Source organism: Macrobrachium nipponense, chromosome 18, assembly GCF_015104395.2.
Source record: "Macrobrachium nipponense isolate FS-2020 chromosome 18, ASM1510439v2, whole genome shotgun sequence".
Classification (NCBI taxonomy): domain Eukaryota; kingdom Metazoa; phylum Arthropoda; class Malacostraca; order Decapoda; family Palaemonidae; genus Macrobrachium; species Macrobrachium nipponense.
Window position 1 is genome coordinate 20859524 of NC_087211.1, and position 15637 is coordinate 20875160.

The 15637-nt window shown below is 40.9% G+C and overlaps 1 protein-coding gene across 1 annotated transcript in view; it reads right to left on the minus strand.

Annotated features, from left to right (window-relative positions):
- The window catches only part of LOC135196528 (replication protein A 70 kDa DNA-binding subunit-like), a 251981-nt gene that overhangs the window by 17701 nt on the left and 218643 nt on the right, over nucleotides 1–15637 (minus strand). The window contains 1 exon segment of the mRNA XM_064223376.1: nucleotides 13805–13916. Coding sequence (XP_064079446.1) covers nucleotides 13805–13916 — 112 coding nt within the window.

Here is a 15637-nt window from a genome sequence, read left to right on the forward strand (position 1 = left end):
GTAAGACTTTGTGCTGTAAGTAGATAAATTTTTGTGTGCATGTTTATAAGTACACAAGCATCATTTTAGAAAACACTATGCTTGCACTGTGGCTGCTCCCCCCTCTCTTGTACAGTATGGTACTTAATTCAGCAGTTGCACATTACAGTAAATTATATATTTTTCAGTATAAGTACATATATACACTGCATTAAAGCAGTCTTCCCTCACTATTTCACATACAGTATTTTTATTGAAATTCATTCAATGCAATAAGCTATTGTACTTGATACAGTACTTCTTGCAGTATTATATACATTTTTTCAGAGCATGTGTATACATTTATGCATGCCTCAAGTTAACCTAAACTATATACTTACTGTACTTACTGAGACGAGAGAGAGAGAGAGAGAGAGAGAGAGAGAGAGACGAGAGAGAGAGAGAGAGAGAGAGAGAGAGAGAGAGAGAGAGAGAGAGACCTAAGCAATGCATACATGTACAGATACAGTGGCATGCATGCATGCATACATAGACTGAAAAATATTTATTACAAAATTTATTTTTTAAATATTTACTGTTCAACATAGCTTACACCTTTGCATATGTCATGTGGTGTTAGGATTAAAAAAAGAATATATACTTGACTGGTCTAAATGAACTGTCTAGTTCACACATTCTCCAGCAAGTGGATTCTTGTCAGAAATCTTGATGACCCACCAGAAGTGGGAAGGCTGGGGAGGTTGAGAGACTCTTGAGATACTTAAGCAAAGCCTCATACTCACAAGAGACAGTTGATAATCTCCACTGGGTTAGCTGAAGCACAGGGAGGTTTTGATGAAATTTCATGGTATATTGTTGTTTGAAATCTTTCCTGAAAACTAGGATTCAAAGGAGAACTACATCTAGAGAAATCAGGTCCAGACACAAATCCCTCTACAGCCGCCAGAATTAAAAAGATTCACCAAATTTTATTACCTTTCTTATGACTGAGAAAGGAGAGAAGGAATGTGTCCATACCCAACCAAACCAGCAAAGATGCACTAATACATACAATGCCCAAGCCTGAGGGTCCTGGAAGGGGGTAACAGTAGACTAGGAACCTCCAGTTCTGAACCATTGCAAAGGGGCCTACATTCAGAATACCCTAAAATTCCATAGAGATGGACATACTTGAATCAAGAGACCATTTCATTGGAAGTCTCTCATCCCTTCTGCTTAGCTCATCTGCTAGCAGACTGTTCCTTCTTGGTACAAACTGAGGAATCAATACAATATTCCTTGGTTCTGCCAAAAGGGAGCTCTCTGACCGAATATTAAACCCAGGGGGGTTGTGTTGTCCGAGTACAGTACACACCTATTATTTTGCCTCTTACCAGATGTTTCCACATTTTTAAACTCTTCAAAATTGCAAAGTTCTCCTCTTCTAACCATAAACTCAATAGCTCTAGAGCCTCAGCCCTTTACTGAGATATCAGAAAACAATGTGAGGTCTGGGCTCCTTATTCCAATAAGAAAACTACCTGAAATTTTGAATGATCAGCACACCATTTTAGTCTCTCAATGACTTGTTGGCATTATGACCATAGTCAAGTCCAGTCGAGACTTCGAGTCCCACGCAAATTACAGATAAAATTTAATGTGCCTCATCCAGAACCTAGCCAGGGTGAAAAACTTCTCAAATTTAGCCATATACTATAAGCAAAACCCACTTCTTTCATGGAAGCTGCTTCATAGGCTGAAAACCTTGAGAAATAATTGAAATCTCAAGATGATGACACCACTCTCCTATAGGAGCTAAACCTCTTGTAAAAGTTTCTAGCACTGTGCTAGTCCAAACTACACCTCTGCAACCACAAACTGAAGTGATATGTTATCTAAGAGACAAGAGGGTTTACAGGGATATGGAAATGAGTGTCTGTATGTCAATGGGAATAACTGTCATTCTACTTAATAGCCACAAGAAATGTGCTGGGCGACTTCAATAAAAGGAAGTCAGCTGAATGAACTTCAGGCTGGAAACATCCAACATGGTCTCAAACCGCCACACTTTCAGAACAAGAAACAGGTGATTGTGTAATTGCAAGACTAGGAACTTCTCCCCATTTAGGTAACAACAGAAAGCTATCAGTGACCAACAAAGGAGCAGCAGCCAGAAAAGGAACCTTGACTGATTATTTCCACCACCCAGTGTTAGGCCCATAAGTCTTGCCAGCCTCTCCAAAAGGTCTGCATATGGCCTCTCTTGGAATCTGAGGGCTGTCATAATCTATTCCAGCGCTGCAAGAATTCATATTACTATGGAATCCAGATGACAGTCCTCAAAATGGCTTACATTCAAAAGCTGAAGACACCTGAACCTGAGGCTTTGGTCATCCTTGGATGGAGGAATGTAAACAGGCTGACTTCCAGGACTGCACACATCCTCCCTAAACTCTTGAAAAGGGAAGGATTGAGCTGGCACTTGTGTGGCAAACTGAAAATAGCCCCTGACTTTTGAGATGGGCAAACCTTAGGAGATAAATACAGAATAACTTGGCCCTCTTCTAGAGCGTACCTTTAATAAATGAGTGCAGCATTTCTCTATAGAGGCAACCAAGAACTAAAGAATCTTCCAAAAAATGGACTCCTTCTGACGGTACAAAACTATATGGTGTAAAGAGTGAGCAAGAGTAAATGAAAACTAACTGAAGAAAGCTTCAGAATTGCCATAGTAGACCCAATGTCAATGAGACAGCTCTACATGGCCGAAGTAAGCAAGACAAAGTTTTTTTTTTTTTAAAGTTAGATTTATGTACCAGAATCCCTCTTAACTGGAGTGAAAGTATTGGAAAAGACCAAAGGTCACTTAGTCTCTACCATCTCTATCTTCAACCAAATGAAGATAGAGAATCACACACTAGTAATATGAATTATAAATTTGTTTACTAGAACCTGAGTGCTAGAGGCAGTTGAGAGAATGATGTCACAGCGACAGGCAGACTGGTAAACAGCTGGGAGGGACAAGCAAGCAAGAAGTGAGTCGGCAAGTCTCAAGACAGCTGACTCACCAGCCACCTCCATTTCAGGTCGAGAAAGAGGAAGGGATACAATCACCAACACACTTACATGAGACAGTGGCAAGATGATGTGGAGAAAGGGGAAACAAGCAATAAGGAAACTGTGGTGGAAAAGAACAAAAAGCTGAGACTGCAATGCCAAAACTGAAAAAACCGGGTTAACAACCCATCAAGCATCATTAGCTTGAGTGTCAGAGCTTGTAGCAGACAAAACATTAACCTTGTCTCTGTTGTTTTCTCCAACATTAAAAGGTCTCAACGCTTAAACTACATTGTTAACATTAGAAATTGATGATGGTTAAGCTGATAAGTGGTACATCAGCTTATGTTTTCTTAACCGATCCTCAGGTGATCAAGGTATGTGACCGGTCATCTGCAAAACGGAAAGAAAGGTATTGAAGGGCACAAAACAACCTCAACCCGAGACAAGACCTGGTTCCCTGGCAGCAGAGGCTTTCTACTGGTGCAGGGCAGTCCTGAGCTTTGATGACAGATAGGTTAGGGTATCAACATTTTTCCTCTCAAGGAAGAATGCAAAAGAGAATGCACACTAAGGGGGAAATGCTTCTTTACCATACACAAATTAGGTTAAACCCTTAACTGAATCCAAAATCAGACTAACATCCTGCTCTAACTTATCCAGAGCCTTTCATGAACTGAAGGGGCAGCACAAGACAGCTGTAGAAGGGGCAACTGGAAGAAGAACTGATGGAAGAGAGGGGAGGGGATGGAAAGCAAGTGTGGTGTGGGAGAAAAGAATAATATATGAAGCCAGAAGGAAGCTTAGTAACCAGCTTAAGAATGCTTTGGTGAACTGCATGCCATGTATCCACGTCCATTTTTTTCCTCTAATCATGGAATTTCTTCATCACCATGTTAGGCCACTAAATACAATTGTAACACCTGAGGTTAGCATCACATTCCTAATCCTATAACACAAATAAGAGTGACAAAGTATTTCTGCCAAATACAAAAGAGCCCCGGACCTCGATGCTAATCCATTCTGGAAGCAGCGACAAAATGCGATTTAGTAAAGATCTGAATGAATTTTTTCCATAAGAAATAACTGAAAATGGATTAATCCGTTCTTGATCACCAGTTATCACTCTAAAATAAAATTTCTTTAGTTAAATAACATACCGTATTAGACACTTTTTAAATTTTTGAATATACCCTATATTAAAATAACTGTCCTACGTATGCCAATGTGGCTATATTACCAATGATTGACAGAGCGCCATAGGCTAGGCTTGTTACGTAGCATGTGTTGTAAGGGGTATGCAGTTATTGTTGCTAACAATAAAACATTGAAAATCTAGCCAAATTATGTCTGTTATCATCAGATTAAGAAAAATCCCCAAGTTACATAGCCAGCTAGTGGCGTGAGCAGACGTAAACAATCCATCATACAATCTACTGGAATACTGCATATACAAAATCACTTTAAAATATCTTTCAGTATGTGTGACAATAAATATATATATTATATATATATATATATATATATATATATATATATATATATATATAATATCTATATAGATATATATATTCTATATTCATATATTATATTATAAAATATCCTAGTTAAATAGGGACACTTTTCATAGCCTATTTTTGCTTTAAGAATGTGATATAATTATCGGCAGAGTAATACCCATTGGACGTAGATCCTCATAAATGTATTCCTTTAAAATTGAAAAGAATCCTGATATTAAGGATAACTGGGGAACTATCGATATCGAAAAACCCTTTTATTTGATTATAAAATACTAAAGTTGAACCTCTTAAAACTGGCATTCTACGGTCCGGAAACTTCTATGGTTTAGCTTGATTTTAAATCAGCCACCATTAGTTCATTCCGCGCCACCAGGGACGCTCCACGTATTGTTTACAACTTCAGGCAGCAAAAATTATGCCATATATCCTTTGTTGATATGAAAATGTTGTTAGTAATGTAAATATGTGAAGTCAAATATGTTTTTGATATTAACCTTGGATGAATAAATATATCTTTTTAAATATTCCACTTGAGAATGCTCAACCAAGCCAAACCTTTTAACTTTTAATCAAAACATGAAACATTGTCAAGCACAAATTCCTTACTCTGTATGTGCTTGAAATACAGTTTTGATAAAAACTTTTATGTAACTATGTATTTACCTATTCAATACGCCACCCATGAGATTATGTGATGCTAGATGCAAAAAGTGCAAGCATAAATCTTTATCCATACTAGAAAATCTTTATTTCATTAGCGAATAGTTTATTGTTCATTTTCCTCAATAGATGGCGCCGGTGTGCTTTGTTTAAGTTTTGATGGCGACAGCGACACTCAAATGCACAGTTATCACCGAAATTAATTCATTATTTTTTCATCTCTTTATCCTCTACAATAAAAATAACTAATAGTGATAATTATGAAGCTACGAAATTTCGGATATGAAAGTCACCGATAATAATGTGCAGATTCTGCAAAGTTTAGTACTGTAGTTAGACTTACGATTCAGTAGGCTAACTTGGGAATGTAGGCTAAATGTGTTAAAGCACATTATTTTAAAGAAAGTTATACAGTATAAAGTTATAAAAAGATGAAGTTAAAAATGATATTGTTATGTTACAATAAAGTTTCATACATACTTACCTGGCAGATATATACATAGCTAAGACTCCGTCGTCCCCGACAGAAATTCAAATTTCGCGCCACTCGCTACAGGTAGGTCAGGTGATCTACCGGCCTGCCCTGGGCGGCAGGACTAGGAACCATCCCCGTTTTCTATCATATTTTCTCTCTTCCACCTGTCTCCTGCGGGGAGGCTGGGTGGGCCTTTAATTGTATATATCTGCCAGGTAAGTATGTATGAAACTTTATTGTAACATAACAATATCATTTTCATACAATCAACTTACCTGTCAGATATATACATAGCTGATTGGCACCCTTCGGTGGAGGGTAAGAGACAGCTAATATATGGAATAGACAGGTAAACAACATATGTTGTAGGTATAAATAAAACCTTGGTTCCTACCTGATAGGTGGTAGACTTCGTGGGTGTTTGCCCAGTAGTCTGCATCACCTCAAGAAACTTTAGCGAGATATATGATCTATGGCCAAGAGTTCTTGTGGGTCTGCCGATGGGGTCTTATCCGCTTACTCGGCAGAGCCTGAAAGGACTTTGTCAATGGGTGCTGATCCACTTATATGACAATACACCTTATGAAGGAGCACACAACCAATCCCGACCACCTGATCCTAACCATATGTTAGAACTAAGGGATTGTTCCGAGTTATCCCCGAACTCTTCACAACAACCGTAACTCAAAAACCACTACGCACACATACATAATTTCTAAAAAAAAAATTATACTCATCTAATTAGATATGACAAGATTCTCTTACTGAACAACATAGACAGCCGCCCGTGCTAAACCAAGTCCTCCATTGTTCGAAGAGACTCCAGACCATATCTAAAAAGAAGAAAAGTATATACTTTTAAAGGATTGGTGTCGGCTCCCGTACCCAGAATCGTATCCGCCGATACGAAAGGACCCAGAGAAAAACACTTCTCATATGTCACACGAACGTCTTACAAGTAATGAGATGCAAATACTGAGTTGCATCTCCAAAATGTCGTATCTATGATGTTTTTAAGCGACATATTCTTATGAAACGAGAGAGACGTCGCTACTGCTCTCACTTCATGAGCTTAACTTTCAACAGTCGTAACTGTTCGTCAGAACAGACCTTATGCGCGTCTGTAATGACGTTCCTCACAAAGAATGCCAGAGCATTCTTGGACATCAGTCTTGTGGGGTCTTTTACCGCGCACCAAAGACCTTGTCTAGAGCCTCCCATCTGATGCTTTCTCTGAATGTAGAACTTTAGAGCTCTTACAGGGCATAGAGATCTTTCTGCTTCTCTTCCTACGAGACTCGATATGCCATTGACTTCGAATGACTTAGGCCAGGGATTCGAGGGATTCTCATTCTTAGCTAAAAACAGGGTCTTAAACGAGCAAATAGCTGAGTCTCCCTTGAAACCTACTTTATCTTGCAGAGCATGTAATTCACTAACTCTCTTTGCCGTAGCTAAAGATAATAGGAATAGGCATTTTCTGGTGATGTCTCGAAACGAAGCCAGATGAGGAGGTTCGAATCTTTCAGATGAAAGAAAACTTGAGAACCCACGTCTAGGTTCCAGTTCGGAGGGGACCGGTTCCTTCGACTTTGAAGTCTCAAAGGACCTTATGAGATCGTGGAGATCTTTATTATCTGCCAGATCTAATCCTCTATTCCTGAAGACTGCCGAGAGCATACTTCTGTATCCCTTTATTGTGGATACAGCTAGATGAGATTGCTCTCTCAGGAATAGAAGGAAATCAGCAATTTCCGCTATAGTAGGTAGTGGAGGAGGACAACTTCTTAGTTCTACACCACCTTCTAAAAACCTCCCACTTTGACTGATATACTTTCGTAGTGGAGGTTCTGCGTGCTCTCGCGATCGCGCTTGCAACTTCGCGAGAAAACCCTCTCGCTCTGACGAGTCTTTCGATAGTCGAAAGGCAGTCAGAGCGAGAGCGAGGAGGTTTTGATGATACCTCTTGAAGTGTGGCTGTCTGAGAAGATCCATCCTTCTTGGTAGGGATCTTGGAAAGTCTACGATCCACTCTACCACCTCCGTGAACCAATCCTGGGCCGGCCAAAAGGGGGCTATCAATGTCATCCTCGTCTCCTTTGACGCCACAAACTTTTTTAGTACTAGTCCCAGGATTTTGAATGGAGGAAAAGCATAGACGTCTACGCGAGACCAATCTAGCAGGAAGGCGTCTACCATAAGAGCTCTTGGGTCTTCCACGACCGAGCAAAAGACTGCCAGCCTTTTGGAGATGAATGTGGCGAAGAGATCCACATGAGGTGTCCCCCACAGCGACCAGAGATCTTGACACCACCTCCTCGTGCAGGGTCCACTCTGTATGAAGGACCTGGTTCCTCCTGCTGAGTCTGTCCGCCCTCACATTCTTTACTCCCTGCACGAACCTTGTCAGAAGGGAGATGTTCCTGTGAGACGTCCAAAGCAAAAGGTCTCTCGTCAGTTCGTAAAGGAACGAGGAGTGAGTCCCTCCCTGTTTTCGAATGTAGGCAAGTGCGGTGGTGTTGTCCACGTTTACTTGCACTACTTTGTTCGACACCAGAGGTTCTAGACTCTTCAAAGCCAGATGCACGGCGAAGAGCTCTTTGCAGTTTATGTGCCAAGACACCTGCGCTGGTTCCCAGGTGCCTGACACCTCCTTCGAGCCTAATGTTGCTCCCCAACCTTTCTCCGACGCGTCGGAGTACAACACTAGGTCTGGGTTCTGGGTCCTTAGAGAGATCCCTTTGTTCTCTTCCAGAGGGGGCAACCACCATTCCAGGTGCGGTCTTATCTCCACTGGAATGGGAAAGGCGTCCGAAAGTTGTCCAGTTTTCCAACTACAAGACTTCTTGAGGAAGAATTGAAGCGGACGTAAATGAAGTCTCCTAGCGGGAAGAAGAACTGTTTCGATGCGAGGAAAGGGTCCCTAGAAGGCTCAACCATTCCCTCGCCGACGTATGTTCCTTCCTTAAGAAGAGAGAGACTATCAGCAAACCTTTTGCGATTCTCTCTTGCGAAGGAAATACTCGAAAACCCCGAGAATCCATCGAATCCCCAGATAGACTAAGTTCTGTCTGGGGGTCAGCTGCCGACTTCTCGAGGTTCACGAGCAATTCCAACGCTTTGATCAGATCTAAAGTCAACGTCAGGTCCTCCAAGCACTGTCTCTCTGATCTGGCCCTGATGAGCCAGTCGTCCAGATACAGAGAGATATTTACTCCTTTGAGGTGAAGAAACCTCGCCACATTCTTCATCAGGCTTGTGAAGACCTGAGGAGCTGTGGACAGGCCGAAACACAAGGCTCTGAACTGAAAGATCCTTCCCCGCGTCATGAAACGGAGGTACTTCTTCGATGAAGGGTGGATCGGGACGTGAAAATAGGCGTCCTGGAGATCTAGAGACACCATCCAATCTCCTTGTCGCAATGACGCAAGGACTGAAGCAGAAGTCTCCATCGAGAACTTCTCCTTCCGAACAAATTTGTTCAGAGAGCTGACGTCTAGTACTGGTCTCCAGCCTCCCGAGGCCTTCGCAACCAGAAAAAGGCGATTGTAAAACCCTGGGGAGTTTTGATCCAGTACTAGTTCTATCGCTCTCTTGTCCCACATTTGTTCCACCATCGATCGAAGAGTATCCCTCAGCACAGGATCCTTGTACTTGGCTGTTAGTTCCCGTGGTATTGACGTTAGGGGAGGAGTGTTCAGGAAAGGGATACGATATCCCTTCCTTATTACAGACAACGATGACGCGTCTGCGTTTATAAGTGTCCAGGCCTCCACAAATCCCAGGAGCTGGCACCTACTGGTGCTTGGAGGAGAGAAGCATCACTTTCCCTTTTTAAAGGGACGAAAGGCAGACCTACCTCTCTTCTCAGGAGCCTTCCTTCTTGCGGGAGGTCTGGAGATAGGGCCACCTCGAAAGGGCTGAACCGATGTACTCGGTTCTTTCTTGTCAGGTGTAGAAGCAGGCTTCTTCTTCCTTGCTGACTGCGTCAGAAGGTCCTGAGTCGCCTTCTCAGTTAATGATCGAGAAATGTCCTTCACCAACTGAGAAGGGAACAAAAAATCAGACAAAGGCGAATACAGCAGCGCTGCCCTCTGAGCGTGGGAGACTGCCTTGGTTAAAAAGGCACCATATACCGTCCTCTTTTTTAGAAGACCTGCTCCAAACAAAGAGGAGATTTCAAACGAGCCATCCTGCACCGCTTTGTCTATACAAGACAATATGCACAAAAGGGCTTCTGGTTCGATTCCTTCAGAATCATGCGCTTTCTTGGACATCACCCCAAGGGACCAATCTAAGAAGTTGAAAAACTTCCAATACATGAAAGAGTCCCTTGAGGAGATGGTCCAGTTCAGAAATACCCACGTAATACGTGCCGAGTTCAGACCTTGTCGACGTGAAGCGTCAACTAAGGTCGAAAAGTCCGCTTCTGACGTAGACGGAAGAGCAATACCCATATTCTCTCCCGTCTGATACCAAATGCCTCTTTTACCAGCTAGTCTCGCTGGAGGCATGCAGAAGACCGTTCTGACTAAGTCCTTCTTAGACTTCATCCAAGAGTCTAAGGACTGCAGAGCCCTCTTCATTGAAATGGTGGGCTTCATTCTGAGAAAAGACGAAGACTTCTTCGTCTTAGCACTCGAAAACAGAGAGCGCGGAGAAGGAGCGGCAGGAGTCAAGTCGTCTCCATACTCCTCTAGAAGCAAGGCAGTCAAAACTTTATAGTTCGACAGTCCTTCTCTTCCTTGATATTCTTCGTCCGAGTTTACTTCTAACTCGGGATCTAAATGAGTCTCCGCTCCCAACTCTGTACGTTCTTCCTCTGGAGGAGACAAACTCCTAATAGGAGAGGGGCTAAGGGAATGATATTCCTTCCTCTTCCCCGCTTTAATAGCCCTGGAAGGTGCCAAAAGCTCAGGCTTCTCTCCATAAATAGAAGACGCTTCCCGCTTGGATGACGCTTCTCGTCCGCCAAGTGTCCTGGCTGACGCCTCCCGCTTACGTGGCTGCTGACGTCCGGATGACGCCTCGCGCCTGGAAGACGCTCCGCTCTCAAAAGGCGTCCTAACTGGCGCCAAAATATTGGTTGGAGCTTCGCGTCTACCATCAGCTTCCAAAGACGCTTCATGTCTAAAAGACGTCTCACGTCTCTCTGGCGTTACGTATCTTTCGTAAGCTACCGATCTCGCTCTCGAACCCGAAGCTTCTGTGATATGTTTAGAAGCTTCACGTTTGGATGACGCTTCTCGCTTAGCAGGGGAGAGAGGGCGAGACTTCTTGATTGGAAGCGCAACGTCCTTCCTACGAGGCGCTAAAACTCCCACCAAAGAGGCCAGTTGTTCTTGTACTGCCATGATAATCTTCCTTGAAGCTTCTCCCACGTCAACTGCATGACGCCTTTCTTCATCAATCGGGGGAGAAGTAGGAAAGGGTACTTCTGCGTCCTCGTCGGGTGACGCTGACGCCACCTTCGCCTTCTTAATAGAAGAGGGAGCGTCATCTGAGAAACGCTCTGGGCTCGAATCAATTTCGGGTTCTTTCAAATGCCGTTTCAGAGGCCTCGATAAATCCGACTCCTTCCACCCTCGTTTAGGTGAGGGAGAGGGAGAGGATGAGAAACACTCACGAAGGACGCTTTTTCTAAAGCGCCCTTGAGCAGCCTGCCACGAAACAGAGCTTGCTGAAGGGACGTCTGACCGTTGGGGATTCCCCACGACCTCCTTAAGGCTTTCGACTTTCCTTCTCCTCTGGGCATGGGAGCTTGGAAGAGGTCTAGGCCTGGGAGCGTCGCAGGGACGATCAAACGCCCCCTCCACAACACTGGGAGAACTCACTTCACTGTAATGCTCACTTTCACTAGCCTTACCTTGTAAGTCCGCCATTTTGGACTTCATGTCTCGAATAGTAGCTTTCAGATCGGCGATTTCCGAGGCCGATTCCGAAAGTACACTTTGTGAATTAGACACATAGGGAGAATCTAAATCATTAGGATTAGAATAATTATCAGTAAAAGGCTCAATAGGCCTTGAACTCACACCTTTCAGACGTCTAACCCTATCCCTCTCTAACTTCTTCAAATAAGAAGTTAAAGTCTTCCACTCTTCTGCATTTAATCCCTCGCATTCATGACAAGTATTAGTAGCAGAACACTGAAGCCCCCTACATTTACGACATACAGTGTGAGGATCAACCGAAGCTTTCGGTATCCTCACCCTGCAGCCTACATTCACACAATTCTCACACTCACATTTGAATCAGACATACTGAGAAAAATCCAAAAAGCAATTCCAAAAACAGTCCACAGTAGCGAATGCCAAAAACACGATCCAGATACGTCACCAAAAAGCCGATAAACGATGATCAAAGGATGAAATAAGAATCTAAGTCAGGAGGTAATAGCAACAATGTTGATACCACCGGCGACAGAGAAAATATGATAGAAAACGGGGATGGTTCCTAGTCCTGCCGCCCAGGGCAGGCCGGTAGATCACCTGACCTACCTGTAGCGAGTGGCGCGAAATTTGAATTTCTGTCGGGGACGACGGAGTCTTAGCTATGTATATATCTGACAGGTAAGTTGATTGTATGAAATATACGAGTAATAAAATGATAAAAAGCAGTGTCTAGGCTATTTGTAGGTGGAATTACCTAAAGGCTTAATTTTTTATGGATGTATTCCATATAACGGGATTTTCTGTGGTCCGGCAGTGGCCTGGTCCCAAGGTTTCTGGATTTAAGAGGTTGGACTGTACCAAGAAAATATTGCCCCTTAGTAAACAACAAGGCTCATAAGTCAAGCACAACAGGGAACTACAAATTATGAGTATCAAAAGTCAAACACAACTGGGAATTACGAATACACAATGAGCAGATTGCAAAATGTTTTGGTAGGCAAAAGCAGTCTGAAACTGACAACAACACACATTAATTCATTCAATTTACTAAGTTCATACATAAAGCAGCTGCAATTCTTAAACACAGCTTTCTTTCATAAATTAAGTTCTATTTGGTAACTATAATGGTTCTTACCATTTTTCTCACCAAATGGGCATGGGAACATTGCCAACTAGCGGCAACTGAAAGAACCACTGTTTACAAAATTCATGAGATTCTTTGGGTTGGATTCTAGTTTTGTTTGAGGTCAGATGCAAATTTTACTCATAATTTTGTATTGAAATTCGATTATTTCAAGTTCTAGTAAATTTAGGACCGAACTACTGTATATCCTGTATACAATAAAGCTGCTGCTACAGAACCTAATAGTCATGTTTGCTGAGGACATTCCTATCCAGCAAAGCAAAAATGGTCACAATACTGTGAAAAAGTGCAACAGCCAAAATGCTGAATGCCATGAAGCACCATTTACTAAAATGGAATGAAGAATTCTGACAGTAACTAAAACATTCGAAACCCACCTGGTGAAAAACAGGTGAACTAGACAGGTAAGAAACATTCCAATTAATATAATTATGTATCACATGTACGTAGTACTGTGCTAAGGAAACAATATTGTATTGCATTAAATATAAATGTTAATAAAAATACTATACAGAGAGAGAGAGGAGAGGAGAGAGGAGAGACGAGATGAGAGAGAGAGAGAGAGAGAGAGAGAGAGAGAGAGAGAGAGAGAGAATTGGGGGGAGGAGGAGATGAGATTAAGTGCAGTCTTTTTTAACTCAAGTTAATACAAATACAATTCTGGTCTTTTTTAAAGTGTATGAGTTTTGTGTATTTTAAATAACTTGTATAAATAAAAATGTCGAACTCCTACAATTTTGTTAGGTCATACTGTACTTTTATATATATATATTTTGATGGATTCATTTTGCAGATCTGAAACTGTATGATAATTTGAATTTTAAAATTAATTACAAATTACTGGTTAGGATAGGCTAAATTTTACTCTATATGGAATGGCTGCATACTGTAAACTATGCAAGTTGGGTCCAAGGTATCATAAAGATTATATGTACCCAAAGTATCATACAAATTACATTACTTGCCAGGAGGGGCAGAGACACCAAGAGTCCATTAAGCTGAAGTGCCACAATATAAATAAATGGATTCCTTAAAATAAATCATGTTAACAACACAACTATGCGAAGGAAGAATTAAGATAAGCTCCATTACTTACCACCTGAGGGACCACCACTCCTCTGGTTGGATAAGTTGATAGACTCTGCTGTGGAACCACCATTATCAAACCAACCCTTGAGTTTGTGTGCTTCCCTTATATCAGGATTGATCTGCACAGAAAATACAATTACTGACAGAAACCAAAATAAATATGACCAAAACATAAGAGGGAATACCCAGATACTGTAATAGTGAAATAGTAAGTGCACACAGACCTGGGCTAGAAAGTTGAAAGATTATCTCTCTATAAGTATTATATTTTCTATTTAATAATCACAGTTTAATTTATATTAACACATTTTTATTTAATACTTTAATCACTGCTTGACTCCCCAATTCGAGAATAATTTGTGTGTTAGTTTGATTAAGAGTGTTGTTAAACACACACAGATAGGTATTAACGTGTGTATCTGGTTATACAGTCCTATCTGATCTAGTTATTTTATTGAATTCAGGTTACATTCATGGCAACAGCTGGGGTTAGAATGAAGGTAGATGTGGACAAAATAGTCGAATACTTTCAAGTTTAATGTTTTTAAAACTGCTGTTTAAGTTATTAAGAGGTGAATTTTAAAGGTTTGCAGTGATGTTAATATTTGACAACTTACTTATTGTCTATTAAAATCTGGATTTAGATGTGGATCAAATACTGTTATGTAAGATGGAAGGATAATTTTGCTTTAGTATAGGATTTGGCAGTACTCAAAATCCAGCTCTGCAAATGATATGCAAAAAAATAACCTTACATCAGTATGAATACTGCCACTGTTCAGCAGCATGATAATCAACTTTTCCACTTTCATTGGATGGAATGCCCACCAGAGGACTCAAGATCATTTTTGTGTAAATGGTTAAGTTTAGTTATATATAAACCTAAAGTTTATAGGTTAGCAAATTAAAGGTCATTCAAATTTTACAGTTGGTTAGTACAGGACTTGAAACTGCGATTCAAGAAAATGCAGAGGTGGAATCTTGAACCTCTGATGTTAGAGCTGAATAAATTGATCAGCACAACTGAGGTCCTGAAACTAGGAGAGCTAGTATCCTGTTTGTTTCATGTGGCAGTTCACTAAGGATCATGTATAGTGGGAGATTTGCTGTCCTGTGCATACCTGGTTTTAATTTAATTTTACCCTAATTAAATTACATTCCATAGGACGAGTAGTAGTAGTTAAGTTAGGGTTGAATACATTTACCAGGACAACCGAGTCCTAAAATTAGGAGAGTTAGTATCCAATTTATTATGTGGTATCAGTTTATACAGGATTATGTGTAGTGAGATGTTAGTTGTTCTCTGTACTACACTACCTATTTTCTTGTTATAAAAATTTGATTAGCTTTAACTAAATTACTACACTATCCATTTTTTCTTGTTATAAAAATTTGATTAGCTTTAACTAAATTAAGTTAATGGGACAGGAAGGAGTATTACTAAAGGTAAATACTTAAAAACCATTGCATTAACACTTAGTGTTATTAATAAATGTAATGATGAAACAGTACAACTTGCATTTTCAAGCATACTAGCTGGTCTGTCCATTACAAAATATGAATGTTTCTGAATTAAAAGTTATCTTTATTATTACCTAATTTGATAACTGGCATAAAAGCCCAGCCTACCACTTTTCACCTTCTCCCTCTGTGTTAGCAATTATATCTGATAATTTAATGTTAACCCCATCAAACACAGACCATTACCACTATTTATACGTTAAGGTATGTGAAAACGTTACCGCTGAGGGTAAAAAATATATAAATAAATAAATTTTTACCTAATTCAACAAACATACCAATGTCTGTGTGACATAAAAATTCTCTTTCCCTCTCTACC